Here is an 18,511-nt window from a genome sequence, read left to right on the forward strand (position 1 = left end):
CAGAGGTGGCTCCTGCCGGGTCCCTCCATCCCTGGCTCCATCCCTCCATCCCCGGCCTCCCTGTCCCGGCATTGAGAGGGCAGAGGCAGTTACCCCCGGGATCCCTGCTCCCGGACCCCTAAACGGGCATCCATCCCTCCATCCCCGGGCGCTCTACCTGGTGCTGGGCGGGCAGAGGCGGTCTCCCATCCCTCCATCCCGGGCTCTGTACCCTGGTGCTGGTGGGGCAGAAGTGGATCCCACCGGATCCTCCATCCCTCCATCCCTGGGCTCCCTGCCCCAGCTGACCGAACAGACCCGGGTGCACCCCTGGTCCCTTGACCGGGCATCCATCCCTCCATCCTCGGCTCCCAGGTGCCCTGCCCGGCGCTGGGCGGGCACAGGCGGTCCCCCATCCCTCCATCCCTCCATGCCCGGGCTCCCGGCGCTGGGCGGGCACAGGCGGTCCCCCATCCCTCCATCCCTCCATGCCCGGGCTCCCGGCGCTGGGCGGGCACAGGCGGTCCCCCATCCCTCCATCCCTCCATGCCCGGGCTCCCGGCGCTGGGCGGGCACAGGCGGTCCCCCATCCCTCCATCCCTCCATGCCCGGGCTCCCGGCGCTGGGCGGGCACAGGCGGTCCCCCATCCCTCCATCCCTCCATGCCCGGGCTCCCGGCGCTGGGCGGGCACAGGCGGTCCCCCATCCCTCCATCCCTCCATGCCCGGGCTCCCGGCGCTGGGCGGGCACAGGCGGTCCCCCATCCCTCCATCCCTCCATGCCCGGGCTCCCGGCGCTGGGCGGGCACAGGCGGTCCCCGCGCTCCCCCCGCCCCCGGTGCCGGTGCCTTGATAAATCCCCGCGGTGGCGGCGGCGGGGCACGGAGCGGGGATGGAGACGGGCGGGTGCCGCATGGGGGGCGCGGGGCCCGCCGGCCCGGCCGCGATCACGCTGGAGGAGCTGGACGGGCTGGCCGAGGAGAGCCCCGACTCGGCGTACCACAGCCACGGCAGCAGCCTGGAGGAGGAGGCGGCCGAGCGCATGGACGACGAGGAGCAGGAGCGGCTGCTCAACTACTGGCAGAGCGTGGGCAGAGGGCACCAGGTGGACGTGCCCCGCGGTAAGGCCGGGCTGCGGGGATAGGGACGGGCTGGGGGACGCGGCAGCGAACGGCCCGCGATTAAACGCGACACCCCGCCAAGTCCTGCGTGAGCCTGAGCCGCCCGAGTCCGGCTCTGAAGCGGCTAAAGCCGCACCCGGGGCGATGCAGAGCCGCTCGTAAGCGGCTGCAGCAGCACCGAGGTGACCCGTTCACGCCAAAAACTATCGGCGCGAGCTTTCAGAGGTAATTAGATATTAAACCGAATTACCCGCAAAAGCGTTCTTCCTAAGAATATCCCCTGTACGGGAAGGATATTTCCTTTTCTTTAAGGAAAGAGGGCTGTGTTTGAAAACGGCACGGAGTAAACAAGTCAAGGATTGATCCGCTTTTGACAGCGAGGCTCCCGGGCTCATCTTAGCCGGGAACTGGTTGTTTTCAATTTGAAGAGAGGCTGATGAGTCAGAGAACTCTTAACAAGCGGCAGAGAGACACGGGCTTTAACTCTGCCCTGTCCTGCCCAGAGCAGCAGAGATCTGCAGGTGACTCTCCTTCCCCGAGGTGGGCAGAGCCAAACCTCGCCCAGGCTGCACGGACATTACCACCACCATTAAATTACCGTTCTTTTAAAAAAATAATTCCTTCTATATTCCAACACAGCAAATCGAGTCCATCCTCCTTCTCCAGCCACACCTTAAAGCTTTACAGAGTTGAGGCTTCAACAATGACAATTAATCCGGCAGCTCCGGGATCCGCAGGGCACGGAGACTCTCTATTTAACACTCCCGAGTCCTCTAAGAGAGCTCCGTGCAGCAGAAAACCAGAGCCCTTCCCACTGCATTATCCCGTGCCCTGCAATTCCCAAATCCCAGGAGGAGGGATACAAAGTTTAAGGAGTATGTCAAAAGCGAGGTGTGCCCAGGTTTTAGTTACATGGTTATACATTGTTACAGGCTTGCCCTGTGGCACTAGTAGAATAATAGAAGATTTTTTTTCTTCAGGTGCTGTCCGGGGCTGAAGGAGGGGAGGGAAGGGATTTTCCAGAAGGAGGAATCCCCCTGTGACAAGGAGCAGACCCTGGGGCAGAGACAGGACCCTGGAGCTGGGCCACGGAGGGTCAGGATGGATCTCAGGGAAAGGTTCTTCCCCCAGGGGGTGGAATAAGAGCTGGAAAAGCTCCCCAGGGAATGGGCACGGCCCCGAGGCTGCCAGAGCTCCAGGGTGGGATTGTTGGGGGGTCTGGGATGATCCCTGTGGATCACTGAAACCACGACTTGAGAAAACACAAGTGTCCTTGTCCCTCTGCTGCCTGCCTGGCCCTGTGCAGCTGGAGCTCTGGGACAACACCGAGCACAGATCCATACACTGAAGGATAAAATTCCCCACAGGACTTTAATCACTTGCAATCCCTATCCTCTGCATTAATATGGAATGCAAAAAAACATCTCCCCAGACACTAATTGATAAAGTAATCTGAAAACAGAGTTAACTTTTACAACTTTTCCAGAGTCCTGAAAGCTTTCCTAACTCTTGGAAAAGTCAGTGCTGAACTCTAATCTACTTTTATTTTTCCCTCAGCCCCCAAAGAGATCCACTTACATGTCACTTATGAGTTACATTTTAAACCTTTCCCAGTGACATACTGCAAAAGAAAAAAAAATGTTTACACTTAACTAAAGTGTAGCTTTCTGCCCTTTATTTTTCTTCCTCCCCTTTGTTGAAGGATCTTTACTATTCCAAATAGTCTTAAAGCTAAACCCCTGGACTGGATGCCAGGAGATGGAGGGTTGATTCCCAGCTCAGCTACAGATTTACTGAGTGACCTCGGCCAAGTTAATTCTCCTGCATCTTAATTCCCCTCTCAAACACGGATAATGCTCTCTTCCCCCATCACCCTGCCCGAGGCACCTCAAACTCCCGCAAAAAGGCCTCTGGGAGCTGGAATTCCTCCTTTTCCTGCCTGTCCAGTACACATCACGGGGCAGCAGGGCAGGAATTCACATCCACGCTGTCAAACACTGCGCATAAAATTGAGTTCCTAATCCTCTAAGTACACAAATGCTCTCAGCACATCAGCTCTGGAAGGCAAGGGAGCAACTCTTGTGGAAGAGAGACATTCCACTCCTCAGACTGACCTTGGAGCCACAGTTTCCCCGGCCTGTCTGTCAGGGATCAGCTCCTGGGCAGAATTTATCCATGACCTGCAGCTCGAATGGATGTCAGGGCCACCACAGTTATAAATACACCTTCAGACATGAAACACCCTCTGGAAATTAATTCCCTCAGCAGCGTTTCCTTGAGCCTGGGAAGAAGAGCAGCCGAGCTAATTTACTTCCCTTGGATACACCTGAACCCCATAGCACAAGAGCTGCTGGAACTGGGAATGTTCCCTGCACAGGGAATGGGGGCACAGCCAAAAGCTCTCCATGGACACTCGGGTAGCTGGAAATTCAGGGAATGGGAGAGGGAAACCCGTTCCTAACAGCACAGGGGACGTCTCCTTTAGGAAAAGCTTTTCCTTTCCCTAGAGAAGAGCAAACAAAAGCAGCCCCAAGGGGATGAAGCTGCTGTCAGGGACGTTTCCGCAGCCTGGAGTCTCACGTGGGGACTGTGCGGTTTCTGTTGCAGACATGGCAGAGCCCATCCAGCAGCTGACCAGGAACAACAACCCCCAGGAGAGGCAGAGCATCCCCTTCACCCTGATCCAGCGCAAGGAGAAGGTACTGCTGCCCTTCCCAGCTGCTTCCCACTCCTGCCTCCCAGAAATGGGGCGCCCTACAAAGTCCTTTCAACCCTTTAGGATTTTAAACATGGAGTGCAAATTGTTGTAACTGTGCCACTCTCCCTCATTTCGAACATCTCGGCCCTTGCACACGTGTAGTTTTCTTTTTTTGCAAGGTAGAAACTACCAGGAAAGCCAGAAATGGCCAGGAATCACAGCCTTTGAGAGTTAATTAATTTAACGAAACCCCCTCTTGCTTTGCCGTTTGAAATAAAATGCCCTTTTCCTTCACTTCAGTCAGTGCATTTTCTCCTTTACAGACGTGTTGATAAAACCTTAGCAAAGAGCACTTGAAAGAGATGAATATCTGAATTTAAAACCAAAAACGTCCTTCAGTATCATGGATCATTATTTTAAAAAGCAGCAGTTTATAAACCCATCTTACCCTCCAATAAAAAACTCAAATTAATGTACAGCAAACTGCTTCCAGCTCAGGAAATGTGCACACAAATGTCTAACCTTAAATTAAAAGCCAGAAAATACTTTACTGACCATCCATGAGGACTTTTTGGCCACATTTCTTTTTAAATAGATTTAAATAATTCTCACTGATAAACACCATCATTTGAGTGTGTCTCATCTGAACAGTTTGGGACTCCTGACTGTTTATGTGGAAAGCATTTTTTAAATCTTACGGCATTACTGTAACAACTGCAGCTAAAAACCAAGGTTATTCAGTGTTAACTGCAATTAAACGTTTAATAGTGCCAGTCCAAAAGATGACAGATCCTTATTTGAAAGGAGAACTACCTGGAATTTTGCTGAAGTCAGTTTTGACCCAAAATCAGCAGAGTACTCCTTGGTTTGCAGGAAGAAGGATTAAAATTCACGTTTCTTTCAAGAACTTTCAACTGAACAGATGCAGTTTTTGTGCTCAACTTGTTTGGTTGATGTTTTTTAGACGGCTGAATTAAAATCCCACATTCTCCTGTGTGTGTTTGCAGCTGGGGGATCTGCTCTATGAGAAAAGGCAGTACGGGAAAGCCAAGTGGGCTTGCATCAAAATGAAAGAGAAGCAGTACGAGCAGAGCATCTGCCTCGGCTTCATGAAGCTCATGAGGTACATCTGCGAGCAGAACTCCTCAGGTAACGGACACCCCAACCCTGCAGCAGCCACAAAATTGTATTCCTGCCCTCACTCCTCATTAGGGAGATGCTTTGAAGTGCTCTTCCCAAATAAACACCCTGTAGGGATGCTTTTTTCCCTATGGTACAGCCTTTCCAGAGTAATCACGGAAATCATGGAATTGTTTGGGTTGGAAGGAGCTTAAATCTCATGCAGTGGCACCCCTTGCACTGTCCCAGGCTACTCCAAGGTCTCTGCTCTAAGTCTGGCACTTGCTACAGGATGTTCTGGGTTTCATTTTCACAGCAGCACTGAGATCAGCTGCCAGAGGGTGATCCCAAAAAGGACCGGAGTTTTCAGCCTCCTTCCCTTTAGTTCAAGATATTAAACTGTCCCTGTCCCAATGGACACGGCAAATTTGTGGTCGAAGCATGTTTTCCAGAAAGATAATCCAGTTTTAACTCAAAATAATGGCAAATCCACCGTGTCCTTGAGAGCTTGTGCCTGCCTGTAAGATGTGCACCTGCTGTCCAACCCAATTTAATCTGGTTTTCACTTCCAGACATCAGCTCTCAGATTTTACATCCTCAACTTTTGCCCTGTTTAGTGTCCTGTGCTGTAATTGACTCAGCCCTTAAGTGTCTTCCCAAGAAAACACAAACGTTGATCACAAAAGCTTTTCCCGCCCCGCCCTCCCCATTCTTTTAACGGTTTATCATGGTTTAAAAGTAATTTTTAGCTCCAGAACTGCGGGGTTTTTATCAAACTGTACAGAAGTGAAGTTCCCTCTGTCAGCCACCTCTGCCTCCCGCAGTCCAAACACACAACAGTGCAAAAAAAGTCCTGCAACATTTTTTTTAACAGCAGCAAACCCAGTGAATTCACAGAGCAGCCCCTTCTCCCGCCTGCAGTTTTGCTCCCAAACATTTGAACCACGACACAAAAGGTCAGTTTGAAGATAAACACAGCTCTTTGAGGAGGGGGAAAAGACTTCAGGCAAGCTCCCTGCCCTCCGTGGAGAGGGGAGAGCTCACCCAACACAAATTGGGTGCATTTGTTGGACACAAATGCACAAACACCTGCACACACACACAAACTACACAGCACGGTGAAATCATGGAATCCCAGCTGGTTGGGAAGGGACCTTAAAAAGATCTTGCTGTCCCATGAGAAGGGACAGCTTCCACTGTCCCCCCAGGCTGCTCCAAGCCCCGATGTCCACCTGGCCTGGGACACTTCCAGGGATCCAGGGGCAGCCACAGCTGCTCTGGGCACCTCCAGCTCAGAGCACACCCCGCACTGTCTAAATCATCCCAGCACCAACTCAGCAGGCAAAGCAGAGTGTGCAAAGCTCCTCCCGTGTCTGTTCAATCCTCTGAACCCGCCCGTGTGTGGGCAGGGCTGTACCTGGGGATCACGGTGCCCATCGTGACCATCGTTCACACCAACGAGGCGCAGTCGGCGATGACACAGGCGGTGACAGTGGCCTATTACCTGCCCGAGGTGCTGCAGGACGAGCCCCCACACCCCTTCGACTCCGACATCATCATCGAGGAGTGGCCTGCCACCATCGTCTACAGCAGGTGAGAAATGCTTTCACTCTGCTCTGCTCAAACGCAGGGAAAGCTGCACGTCTCCATCTGGGCACTGTTAGGATTTTTTAGACTTTGTAAAAGGTAAAAAAAAAAAAAAAAAATGGGGAAAGTTCGTTTTCAGGAGTTGTAAAAGATGCCTGTTTTATGAATGGGATGGAAATAATGGTTACCAATTTATAATAGGGGAAGGTTCTTCCCCAGAGGGTGGAATGAGCACTGGAAAAGCTCCCCAGGGAATGGGCACGGCCCCGAGGCTGCCAGAGCCCCAGGAGCCTTTGGACAGCGCTGCCAGGGATGCCCAGGGTGGGACTGTTGGGGCCATGATTGGACTGCACAGCCCTTGTGGGTCCCTTCCAGCTCATTTCTATCAATTACTCGGCAAAACAATGCACCTGTAAATGTGTGATAAAAACCCCTCAGACTACCCCGTGTAGTCGGGAACAAAGCACCTGACACGGCCCAGAAAACTTTAATAAAAAAAATTACTGGGGCTCAATCACAGCCAAGTACCATCGGTGAAATGCAACCAAGTAATTCAGAAAGCATTTCTGAGCTCTGGAGAAACAGTGGGTTTAAAACGGATCACAGGGTGAAGCAGGTTGGAAAAGATCTTTGAGATCATTGAGTCCGACCTGTGACCTGAGATCACCGAGTGCCACATCCAGGCTTTCCTCAACAGCTGCAGGGATGCTGCCTCCACCCCCTCCCTGGGCAGCCCTTTGCAATGCCCACTCACTCTGTGAGCAGCCTTTCCTCGTGTCCAGCCTGACCCTGGCACAGCTTAGGGCCGTCCCCTTGCGTCCTGTCGCTGTCCCCTGGGTGCAGAGCCGCCCCCCACCCACCTGGGAGCTGACTGAAGCGCCCGTTTCGCAGGAGCTTCCGAGGGATCACCAACGAAGACTCCATCATGAGAGAGATCAACCTGCTGGCGGCCATCCTGGAGAGCCCCGAGCTGTGCCTGCGCGACACCTTCATCATCGCCGGCTACACCAACCCGGCCGCCGCCAACCGCCACAACGAGATCTGGTTCCTGCAGCGCCCCTGAGCTCCTGCTGCCCCACGGAGCCTCCTCCTGCCCTCCCTCACAGGTGAACCCCAGGTGTTTCCCCCTCACAGCTCAGCAAAGGGGCTCCCGGCCGGGTTAGGAACAGCCCGGCTCAGCCCCGCCACCCGCGGATCCCTACGGCAGCTCTGACGGCTTTTACACCGATTTAACGGAGGGTTTGAGCACTTTAAAAGTTAGTTCAACTTATGTATTTTTATTTTTCACCAGGTAAGGGAGGCAGAGACCTCTTCCCTCACACATGTATTGGCATCCCTAGCCTGCCTGTGGCTCCTGGAGCCCTGGCGCTGCACAAAGCCCCCGCTGGGGCTTGCGGTGTGACACACCAAACCCACCTGACACAGGCAGAGGAAGAATGTCCAGCTCTCGGTTCCTCCCAGATTTAGGTCACTGGGATTAGAGCACGGAGTAAGAACAGGCCAAAGCTGCCAGCTGTGGCACAGAGATCCCCAAAATGCTTACCTCAGAAAGCTCCCAACCAAAGCACCCCGAGTCCGGAGAGAGACCAAAATAACACCACAGTCCTACTGCTCGTTTAAACGCTGACAGCAAAATTACAGGTTACCCTCATCCCAACCCCCCCCAGGAACCCCAGGAGCGGCTCTGGCATTCCTAAGGAGACACTGGTTATCTTTACCTGCAGTTTTTCTGAGCAGTTTATTCTCACAGCTTTGCTGGGTGTTAAAACCCTGCAGCTGGAGCAAATCGGTCGGTAGTTCTGACACTGCCCTGGCAGTCCCGCGCTGTAAATGGCCCAAATATCCACAGAGAACGGCTCAGCTGGGCGAGACACCTCTGCTGAGAGCAGGGCCAGGCTGGGTTTGGGCACCCCCAGGCACTGGGAGCCCACAGCCCCTCTGGGCCTGTCCCAGCACCTGACCACCCTCACTGTGAGAGCTTTTTCTTCCTAAGATCAGTTTGTTGTTTGTTTTGCCCTTCAGCCCTGCGATAAGCCCTCAGCTGCCAGCCTGGCTCGCTGCACAGGCTGAGCTCCCACATTCCAGAGCCCCCAGAAAAGGTCTGGGAGCAGCATTCCCACAGCCCAGGAGCACCTAGTGCACTTTAGAGTCAGGGTAGCAAACAATTTTGCTCTCCAAAACCCCTCCCTAATGCCTCCCCTTAGTGACGTGATGGTAGAGTTTGTTCTTGATAGCAGTAAATGTCTTTTTATATAAAATTCACTGAGTACATCACCAGCATCTCTTACTGGGTACAGGATTTAGGGTTCCAACACACAGACCAGCAAGCAGAGCCAGGGGCTGCCAAATCACAGCAGGGCGAGAAAACAACTCCAAAAATGGATTTGTGGAGGATTTCTGAAACAAACCTGAAGCCTCCTGGTCCCACAGGGCTCTGTGCTCAACCCAAAACCTCTCCCTGAGCTGCAGGATCAGAGTGGCCCTGGCTTAAATGGGCCCAAGGTGCCCTCTGGGCATGGAAAAGCAGCAAGGAGAAGGGGAAAAGGTAAAAGAAAAGAAAAGAAAAAAAAAAAGAAAAGGAGACACAAAAGCCTTAGTTTAAACACAAACAAAACCAAGAGTCTTTATGGAGGAAAAAAAAAAAACCAAAACAAACCCAAAATAACTAAAATGTAATAGAGTGTCACAGCCTGGGAAAAGGAAAATTAAAAATGCCAGCCAGTGTTAAACTAAAAGCTCTTAATTAAAGAAAAACAGTAAAATTATTTTTGAGTTGAATGGAGGGTCCAGGGAGGAATTAGATTAAAGGTTTTGTTCTCACATCCTCCCCCAGACCTTTATGAGAGCCAATAAAAGTGATTTTCACCTTTGAGAAGATTTTAGGGCAAATTTAAAGAAGTTTCTGCCATCTGATTGCTTCTGATTTCAGTTAGAGAAATCCCCATAAAGCTCTGGCCCAACAGATGTTGGGATAGCTCCTGGAAGCATTGAAATCCTCTCACCACAGAGCTCCAGAGTGCACATAATCCACATCTCACACCTCTCCTGCAAAAGCACCTGCTGTGTCTGACGCCCCCGTCCCCCCGTCCCGTGGGTGACGTTCCACAAACGCCCCTGAAGCACGAGCAGATCTGAGTGTGCTGCTATCCCACCCGCTGCTTTTGGCAATCCCGAGATAGGATTTATTTACTTTCACTTCAGTTAGATGGCTTCTGCTGCTGAGAAAAAGAAAAAAAGAAAAACCAACAAGAAACCCAACAACTACTTCAGCTCCAGTTTGGAGATACACTTTATGGCTTGGCACCGACAGCTGTCACTGGCCCTCCTGAGCACAGCTCCAGGGTTCACTGACACAAAATACAGTTCATTTCGTTGTTACACCAGGGAATGCCAAGCAAACATCACAGTTACTCCGCTCTGACAACAGCATCATTGCCTAGGACAGGTATTGTGTCGTCCATCCGTGGCTCTCCTTCGGGAGCCACTCGTGGATTTTCAGTTTTAATGTCAAGTTATTAGCTTTCCACTCAGGAAAGGAGATAATAAATCAGCATTCACCCCTATTTTCGGAAGATTTAATGATGTAGCCTTAACAGATGAGTGTTACCCTGCGTACTGTGTATTTTCCAAACCAGAGTTAGTGCCTAAAAAGTTTATTCCAGCTATTGTGATACTCAGGGCCTTGCTTATTGTATGTAAAGACATCTCCACAGAGTTCCTCTGGCGTCGTTGTGCTGTGCTGTCTGACACTGTCCTTTGTTCACACTGAAACGTTGTCTTGTTTACTGTTTGGCACAATTAAAGAGAAAGATTTGATTGTGCACAGGACACCCTGCCTGTCGTTCTTGGCGCTTTTACACCTCCTTGGGATGCTGCTCTGATTTTACAAAAGCAAATTTAAGCCCCAGATTTGAAATGGTCACCTCAGGAGCCACTTGCCCAAGAGCTGAGACCTCCAGAACTGAGGCTTGGCACCCAGAACCTCCCCGTGCAGCCCTGGCTGTCACTAGAAGTCCGTGTTCTCCACGAAAGCAACAGCAATTGAAATGCAAATGCAGAGCAGAGAAAGGAAACAAAGCACTGCAGGCTGCTGGAGCCAAACCAACCTAAACCCCAAGTGAAGGAGCCCAAAATAAACCCCTGCACCCAGCAGGGCCTGCAGAGGCACCTGGGGTGATGCAAAACTACTTTGAAGTTTCTCTGGATCAGTGGAAGTTCCTCATTTAAACGCTCTCAGGTCCCTAGGTTGAAAAGAGCTGATGCACTCACGAGTTTGCCTCCTCACAAAGCTACACCAAAATCAACCAGCTTTGACCAAAACCATGCTCTGAGGCCAACACTCTCATACATAACTTCATCCTAACTTTTTATGCCTCTAAACAAGAGAAGAGCAGATATTTTAAACTTTTCAGAGTGGTATTTCATGCAACATCATTTGCCTAGAAGTATCTTACTGGAAAGGCACAGATCACTGAGTTACAACTGACTGAGAAACAGCTCTGACCCCCAGATATTAAAGACTGGTAAGAAGAAAAAGATTTCATCATCATAGAAATAGACCAATAAATAAATTAATAGGCCAAATTAAAACAAAACACCTCCAGGAGAATTAATTGCACTCAGAGATGACTTAAAGCTCTAAAGAATTGTCTTTATCAGGGGAAAAGTTTCAGTCCACACACAGATTCCTTAAGGCATTCTCAACATCTTAATCCTACTGAGTTCAGCCAAATGCAGAAACCTCACTTTGGGTCTGGTGTAAATTTTGCAAAGACTCCTGAGAGAGGGTGAGGAAAACTCAATTGCAAGTTTTCCACCTGAGCTTTTCAAGTTCCTGTAAGGTCAAAGGTGTCACGGGTGCAAAGAGAAACTGCAGCTGCTGGAGCTGAAACCACGTTGCTTAATTAATTGACCCTATAATTAAAGTTAATTACATGGCAAAGGGCTGCCTTTGTAAACACTGCAAGCCTAGACAGAGATGATGAAATATTTACTGCCCAAAAAGGAAATGCAGGCACTCACCTTGATGTAAGTGTTCTGAATTTCTACCAGCTCTTCCCCAAGTGGAACTACAATTTTTTCCACCTGTCTCTCGTGAGAGTAAGGCTGGATTTCTGGAGAATCCTCAGCACACACCTCGACCTGAGCAATCAGCAAGTTGGAGATGACTTGTTGCACAGCCTGGTAGGGAAAGCCACAAAAACAAAGTAACTATTTCCCTATTTTAGCAGGGGTTACATGAAATTGTAAAATAAAAAAAAAGGCACCCACTAACTAGAATGAAAAATGAAAGGAAGGTCAGGAAAAACAACCCCAGACTGGCTGGGGTTGGAAAGGGACTTTAAATCCCATTTCATTCCCATCCCTGCCACGGCAGGGACACCTCCCACTGTCCCAGGCTGCTCCAAGCTCCAGCGTCCAGCCTGGCCTGGGACACTCTCAGGGATGCAGGGCAAATAAATAAATAACTGATGGTTTCGAACACCAAACCTGATTAAGTAATGGACTGTAAAGAGATTCAGTCCTGATGTGGAATTCCTCAGGACCCAAGAGAGCTTCCACTGCCCCCTGATTATTTAATGATACAAAGAGCTCTGGCTCACCTTGGTGTCACTGCCTGGGGTGGCACTCAGGGCCAGCACACGGAATTGATTTGTGTATTTGCTCAGTTCCCTCACAACCTAAAAACAGGAAAGCTTCATTAATGCCCTTAAAGGAGATTATTTCCTTGTACAAACTGCACCAATGAAAATACCCACTAAGTAGGAAAGGCTTAACAAAACACTCTAAAAATACAGAATCACAGAATGGTTTAGGTTGGAAGGGACCTTAAATCCTATTTCATTCCCAGCCCTGCCATGGCAGGGACACTTCCCACTGTCCCAGGCTGCTCCAAGCTGGCCTTGGGCACTGCCAGGGATCCAGGCTGCACTCCTGGATCCTGCACTCCTGTTCCACTGACTCAGGTGAGCTGCCAAAAAGTGAGTGAGCCGGATAAAAAAAGCTCTAAAAACTGTAATTCATGGATGATTAATCCCCTGTCATCTGAACTCCACAAATAGCCAGTAAAATTCTCCGGTGTAGCAAAGTAACTTCTTAGGTCACCTGTTGCTCTCGGGACATTATCCCACAACAACACAACAAACTCTTGGCAAATCAACACAAACCCCAAATTTAAAAAGAAATCTTGATCTGACTTGTCCCTGCTAAGGAACCTTATAAAAACACTGGTTTTCTTACATTGCCCAGCCAAAAAAGAAAACAAAACAAAACAAAACAACAATTTAATGAAAAAATCTCTTCGAGGTATTACTAATAAAGCAATGACAACACAAAGGAGTGTTGGACCCCAAGGACAATCTCCCCACAGCCATGACACTTTCTGGAGATCCTATAAGCAATTTTGGGGAGGGTTTTTGTGACTGGGAGAGAAGAGTGGGGTGGCTCCAGCCCTACCTGGCAGTAGGCATGATTGCCAAGGGCTTTGTGGGCTTCATCAATAACCAGACATTTGATCTCCACAGCGGGACAGGTCCCACGGGAGAGGTCATTGACCATTATCTGAGGTGTGAGGAAGAAGACTCTCCTGGTATTCCACAGCTCCTGCCGGCCCAGAGCCTGGGTTCCTCCTGGAAATTAAAAAAAATAAAATAAAATAAAATAAAATAAAATAAAATTAGGGAACCGTTCTGCTGAGAACAAGGTATGGCCCACGATCTGAGAGTGACAGGCAAATAAAATCATGGAATGGTTTGGGTTGGAAAGGGTTGAAAATCCCATCCCAGTGTCCCAGGCTGCTCCAAGCCCAGTGTCCAGCCTGGCCTCCCACTGCCAGGGATCCAGGGGCACTCTGTGAATATAAGGACCAGGAAGAGGGGGGTTTTTGCATTAAAAAATGAAACCTAGAACAGTGGAAACCAAGGTTGGGAAGCTCCAGATGCCTCGTAGCCGCCCACTGCCCTAAACATAGTTTAGAACAGCTCCGGGAAAGGGCTGAGCAGGTTTTCAGGAGCCTAAGACCAGGTTATGGGTTCAGTCACTACGGCTGGCGCCTCAGCGGGGAACAAACTGCAGCTCAGGGCGGAGCTGCAAAAACTTCATCAAGAGGGGAAAGGAAAGCGACGCGGGGAGGAGAAGGAGGCGAGGAAAGAGCTATAAAATGGGTGAATCGAGCCATTATTCTTTGGTTCAAACACCACGCAGAGCGCTCCGTGGTCACAACCCACGCGGCTGCACCCCCAGCGCTTCACCCTTTATACAGGTGACCCGTGGTTTTAACTACCGCGAAACCAACAGTCAGCCCTTCAAACACCTCGGACCTTTTTGTCGGTTTGTTTTCGTTTTTTCGTTTTTTCTCTCTGCGCTGCGTTTTCTCACACCTTCCCACAGGCAGCCGTTACCTGTCATCTCCGCCATGTCCCGGCACGGGATGCCCATGACGCGGCGGCACGCCTCCATCTGCTGAGCCACCAGCGGCTTGGTGGGGGCCAGGAACAGCACCTTGCCCGAGGGGAACCAGCGGTAGAAGTTGTACATGACCACGGCGGCCACGAAAGTCTTGCCCAGCCCCGTGGGCAGGCACACCAGCGTGTTGGCCAGCAGCGCGGCGCCGGCCATGCGCTCCTGGTACGGGCGCACGGGCAGGTTGGTGGGGTAGATCCAGATGGAGCCCGCCGCCTCGCTGAAGCCCCGCGCCGGGCCGGGGTCGGCCGCGGCGGCGGCGGCTGCCAGCAGCCGATCGTCATCGCTGTCCCCGCTGTCCCCGCTGTCCCCGCGCTCGGCTTGGCCGTGAGGAAGCCGCCAGACCTGGGGCAGAGTGCGCTGCCGGCCGCCGCTCATCCCGCCCCGCGCCGCTACCCGGGCGCCGCCATCTTAGCGCCGCCTCACGGCCCGCCCGCTTGAAATCGCCGCCGACAGCGACGGGGACCCGCCCGCGGCCCTCCCCTTCTCCCGCGGCCCTCCCCTTCTCCCCTTCTCCCGCGGCACTCCTCCTCTTCTCCCCTTCTCCCCTTCTCCCCCGAGGCAAATCCCGCTGCACGCCGCAGCTCCCGGCGCTCAGAGCGCGCCCCGCCAGCCCCGGGGCGGCGCCATTTTGTCCCTCCCTCAGCGCCTCCCTCCCCGAAATCCCGGCGGGGGCTCCGCCGAGGGTGAGGGGGAGGCTCGGGAAGCCGCTCTCGGATCCTCCCCTTCTCCCCCGGCCTGCCCCTTCTCCGTGCCGGGCGGCTGCCGGCCCTCCTCTCCGGAGGAGGAGCGGCCGCGGTGGGTGGGAAAATGGCGGCGGCGGCGGCGGCGGGCCCGGCGCAGCCCTGGAGCGCCGAGGAGCTGCGGAGCGAGGCGCTGGCCAAGAAGGAGATCATCAAATTCCTGCAGGAGCACGCGGCGCAGGCGGTAACGGCCGGGAGGGATCGGTCGCCTGGGAGGTTTGGGTTGCGGGGGGTTTATTTTGTTCGTTCGTTGCCTCAATCCCTCCCGCGCGTGTCCCCGGCAGTTCCTGGCGGAGCACAAGCTGCTGGGGCAGGTGAAGAACGTGGCCAAGACGGCGAACAAGGAGCAGCTGATCGCGGCTTACACGCAGCTCTTCCACACGCAGGTGAGGCCGTGGGGAGCGGCGGGGATGGAGCCGGGCTCGGGCAGGGCTGGGCTCAGCCCGCCGCCTGCCCGTCCTTCCCCTCGCAGCGCTTCAAGGGCACGGACGGCGCCGAGAAGGCGGCGGAGAAGGCGAAGCCGGCCAAGGCGGAGGAGGCCAAGGGGAAGGCGCTGAAGGCTGAGGAGGCTGCCGAGGAGGTTGGTGCGATGCCCTCAACTCGCGTTTTTCGCCTGAAAAAAAAAAAATCACCCGCGTCGCTCGTCTCGGGGTGAGGGTTAAGGGGGAGATCAGGGGAAGATTCCTCCCCCAGAGGGTGGAATGAGCCCTGGAAAAGCTCCCCAGGGAATGGGCACAGCCCCAGAGCTCCAGGAGCCTTTGGACAGGGATGCCCAGGGTGGGATTGTTGGGGGTCTGGGCAGGGCCAGGGCTTGGGATGATCCCTGTGGGTCCCTCCCAGCTCTGGAGATTGTGTGATCCTAAGTCTTCAAAAACCTGGCTGCAGCAAGAAATGTGGTGTTTATTGCCCACCTGAACCTGAAGCTGCATTTTCCCCACGTGCTGCAGCCCTGCAGTAACACGAACGCATCGTTCACTAACAGCACTTTCTTTGATGCCTTAACCCCAGGGGTTGTTGAGTCTCGGATATCTGAGGCCATTTAACCCACCAGGCGTAACTCTATTTTTATAACCTTAGGGGCCACCAAAGTACACGAAATCCATTCTAAAGAAGGGCGACAAAACCAACTTCCCGAAGAAAGGAGACACTGTCCACTGCTGGTACACGGGGAAGCTGCAGGATGGGACAGTCTTCGACACCAATATTCAATCAAGTAAGGCTCTGGATGTACGGATGTGCAGATCAACACAACTGGGGTTGGGCACAAATGCTCCCAGAGGGGATTACCTGGGCTTCTCCAGGTGTTTGCCCCTGGAAGGTGTGGCTGGGAGCATTCCTGACAAGCAGCTTCGTCATGGTGCTGCTGAGCTGCCCCGCAGCTGCTCCCAGATCCTGATTTTCCATGAGGCAGCCAGGGCAGTATTTTAGGACTGCCTGGTGTCAAGTGACATCCCGCCGGGGGAATGTGGAATGCAGGGAGTCAATCCTGGAACTCTGGCACCAGCAGTGTCCTGAATCTCTCTAAATAAACACATCTTGGGGCCCTGCTGTGGTAAATCTTTAAATATGGGGGCGTTGGAATGAGAGGGGTTTGGATGCTCTGGTGTGCAGTATTCCCTGCTGGTGTTTTTGGGACAGATCGGAGGGTTTAGGGCTGTGAAATCGTGCAGTGCTGGGAAGGCTTTCCCAGCAGTGATGTCCCACACTCAGTATTCCAGGGTCACTGCAATACTGTCTGTAATTCCTCAGTCTTGTGTGTTCCCTGCTGTCTTTTCTTGGTTCCTTAATACATCCACGACCTGTGACAGTCAACTTGAGTAATTGAGGAATGAGTCTTTGGGGTTTGAAAAGTGCTTTGGTGCAGCTTGAGCGTTTAATGATGTTTTTAGTGCACGGTGTTAATATTTCCCCTGAAAATCTGACATTGGGCTAAAGATGAGATTAGAAGAACAGCTGTTTATGTAAAGTATGATTGCAGTGGCAGTTTTCTCCAGAAGCGTGGAGCATGCTGGTGTGGTGTCAAGGCAAATGAGCATACAACTCTTTTCCAGGTTCAAAGAAGAAAAAAGCTGCCAAGCCCTTGAGTTTCAAAGTCGGCGTAGGAAAAGTGATCCGAGGTGTGAGTAAAGCAGCCAGGGCTCCCTCTGAGCCCCAGGGCAGTTCCAGTCTGGGATTTATGACTGGGGTGCAGTTTTGGGGTTCTGTTTCTCGTGGAGGTGGATTGCAAGGGATTACCCTGGGAGGATGGAACAGTCGTCCTCAGAGTCATTCCTGAGTCAGGCAGGGAACACAGGCTCTGCTCCTTGGGACCAGCCCAGCCTCGGGCTCCTGTCAGTCTCCCACAGCACCTGGGACTGATGGGATCCCAAGGCTCCATCCATCCATCCATCCATCCATCCGGTCCCCCCGATCCCCCTTTTCCCCAGGCTGAGCAGGAGAAGTCCTGCTGTGGGACTGCAGCTGGGAAGGGTCTGTGTCCCTGGGCAGGGGCAGCATGGCCCGGGTTTATCCCGGGTTTATCCCGGGTTTGTGGGTGCCAGAGCCCTCCCTCAGTGGGGACCCAGCACCAGTCCCTGGGCACTCCCTGGGAAGGGAACACTGCAGCTGGGGATGCTCGTGGAATGTTCCCATCGCTCCCTGGTGCCACCCCAGCACGGGATCTGCTCTCTGGGAATGGTGTGGGAGCACCGGGGCTGGGGAGGATTCTTGTGTGGGAATTCCTGGAGCCACAGGAGAAGCTGGAAGTGCCGAGGCTGCAGTCCCAGCCCGGCTGGAGCTGCTGCGTGTCGTTGCAGTGGGATGAGGCCCTGCTGACCATGAGCAAAGGGGAGAAGGCTCAGCTGGAGATCGAGCCCGAGTGGGCCTACGGCAAGAAGGGGCAGCCCGACGCCAAGTATCCTTCCGTGAGCTCCAGCTCCTCAGGGAGCCCGGGAATGCTGGGGCAAGGAGGGGCCTTCACTTGTTACCCACTCGGGGATTCAGGGTGCTTCTGGGGGTGCAATTGCTCTTCTCTTTTGGGGGAAAACTCCTGCAGGGGGAACCTGCTGCTCTTTTCCAGCAGAATTTTTATTCCAGTGCTTCCAAGTGCCTGTGACTGATAGGGATCCTAAGCAGTGCAGGGAAGCGGGAGCAGGGACAGAGTTCCACTTGGTTCTGGGGTAGAGCTGGAGCAGGGCACGGAGGAGTGACGCTGCAGTGTTCTATGCAGCCCTTCTGGAGGACGGGAGGGACTGTTCTCCTGTGCTGGAATGCTGTCAAGGGCTGCCCGGACACTTCTCCCGGGCAGGGGACACAGTGGGGACAGACAGTGGGACCTCCCAGGCTGCGGGAGCTCAGGGGATGAGGGGCAGGGCGTGTCCATGGAGCCGTCCCTGTGTCCCCAGAGCTCCTGCCGGATCCGGGGTGTCCAGGGACAGCCCAGGGACACAGGAGAGGCTGGGGACTCCCTGCCCAGGGGCTGGTTCCGTTCCCTTAACGTTTGCCAACAGGATCCCACCAAACGCAAAACTCTTCTTTGAAGTGGAGCTGGTGGATATCGAGTGAAGAATGAAGAATTCCCTGTGCTGCTGGCAATCCATTTGTGCCAGAGAAAGCTTCCTGCTGGTGCTGCTGTAACTCCTGGCTCCGGTTCGAGCGGTGCCTTTGTGGAGATGAGTGCTGAGTGTTGTCCCTGCCCCGCTGCTGTAGTGACAGCCCCACCACTAAAGCAGAGTTTGTACCTGCCAGTGCCTCCTCCCTTCTTTGTGTCCGTGCTCCTCTGCAGAGCCCCCAGAGCAGCAGGGCTCCTTCCCTCCTCTGGAGCCC

General features: G+C 53.1%; 3 protein-coding genes across 4 annotated transcripts in view; 2 read left to right on the top strand and 1 right to left on the bottom strand.

Annotated features, from left to right (window-relative positions):
* Positions 1-14,422, bottom strand: part of FANCM (FA complementation group M) — a 55,709-nt gene extending 41,287 nt beyond the window's left edge. For both annotated transcript variants that reach the window (XM_066189193.1, XM_066189192.1), the window contains exons 1-4: positions 13,904-14,422; positions 12,960-13,132; positions 12,107-12,184; positions 11,526-11,684 (exon numbers count right to left, since the gene is read on the bottom strand). In XM_066189193.1, the coding sequence (XP_066045290.1) occupies positions 11,526-11,684; positions 12,107-12,184; positions 12,960-13,132; positions 13,904-14,342 (849 nt within the window). In that variant the 5' untranslated portion in view covers positions 14,343-14,422. The remainder of the gene's footprint in view (positions 1-11,525; positions 11,685-12,106; positions 12,185-12,959; positions 13,133-13,903) is intronic.
* On the top strand, positions 722-10,324 carry LOC136292895 (heme-binding protein 2-like). Its single transcript, XM_066189206.1, has 5 exons — positions 722-1,099; positions 3,707-3,798; positions 4,805-4,946; positions 6,326-6,509; positions 7,395-10,324. Exons 1-5 carry the CDS (start codon positions 871-873, stop codon positions 7,564-7,566), a joined length of 819 nt encoding a protein of 272 aa, XP_066045303.1. The 5' UTR covers positions 722-870; the 3' UTR covers positions 7,567-10,324.
* Positions 14,423-14,774: 352 nt separating the features above from the next.
* On the top strand, positions 14,775-18,430 carry FKBP3 (FKBP prolyl isomerase 3). Its single transcript, XM_066189207.1, has 7 exons — positions 14,775-14,891; positions 14,992-15,093; positions 15,180-15,287; positions 15,785-15,920; positions 16,759-16,826; positions 17,503-17,600; positions 18,196-18,430. Exons 1-7 carry the CDS (start codon positions 14,775-14,777, stop codon positions 18,248-18,250), a joined length of 684 nt encoding a protein of 227 aa, XP_066045304.1. The 3' UTR covers positions 18,251-18,430.
* Positions 18,431-18,511: the final 81 nt, after the last annotated feature.

This window comes from Chamaea fasciata, unplaced genomic scaffold (genome assembly GCF_029207755.1).
Source record: "Chamaea fasciata isolate MVZ Bird 193981 ecotype frontalis unplaced genomic scaffold, bChaFas1.0.hap1 SCAF_7, whole genome shotgun sequence".
Classification (NCBI taxonomy): Eukaryota; Metazoa; Chordata; class Aves; order Passeriformes; family Sylviidae; genus Chamaea; species Chamaea fasciata.

Coding starts and splice junctions, on each gene's coding strand:
- LOC136292895 (XM_066189206.1), top strand. CDS start 871: ATGGAGACGGGCGGGTGCCGCATGGGGGGCGCGGGGCCCGCCGGCCCG. Junction 3,799..4,804: donor TGATCCAGCGCAAGGAGAAG/GTACTGCTGCCC, acceptor GTGTGTTTGCAG/CTGGGGGATCTGCTCTATGA. Junction 6,510..7,394: donor GCCACCATCGTCTACAGCAG/GTGAGAAATGCT, acceptor CCCGTTTCGCAG/GAGCTTCCGAGGGATCACCA.
- FKBP3 (XM_066189207.1), top strand. CDS start 14,775: ATGGCGGCGGCGGCGGCGGCGGGCCCGGCGCAGCCCTGGAGCGCCGAG. Junction 15,288..15,784: donor CTGAGGAGGCTGCCGAGGAG/GTTGGTGCGATG, acceptor TTATAACCTTAG/GGGCCACCAAAGTACACGAA. Junction 17,601..18,195: donor AAGGGGCAGCCCGACGCCAA/GTATCCTTCCGT, acceptor GTTTGCCAACAG/GATCCCACCAAACGCAAAAC.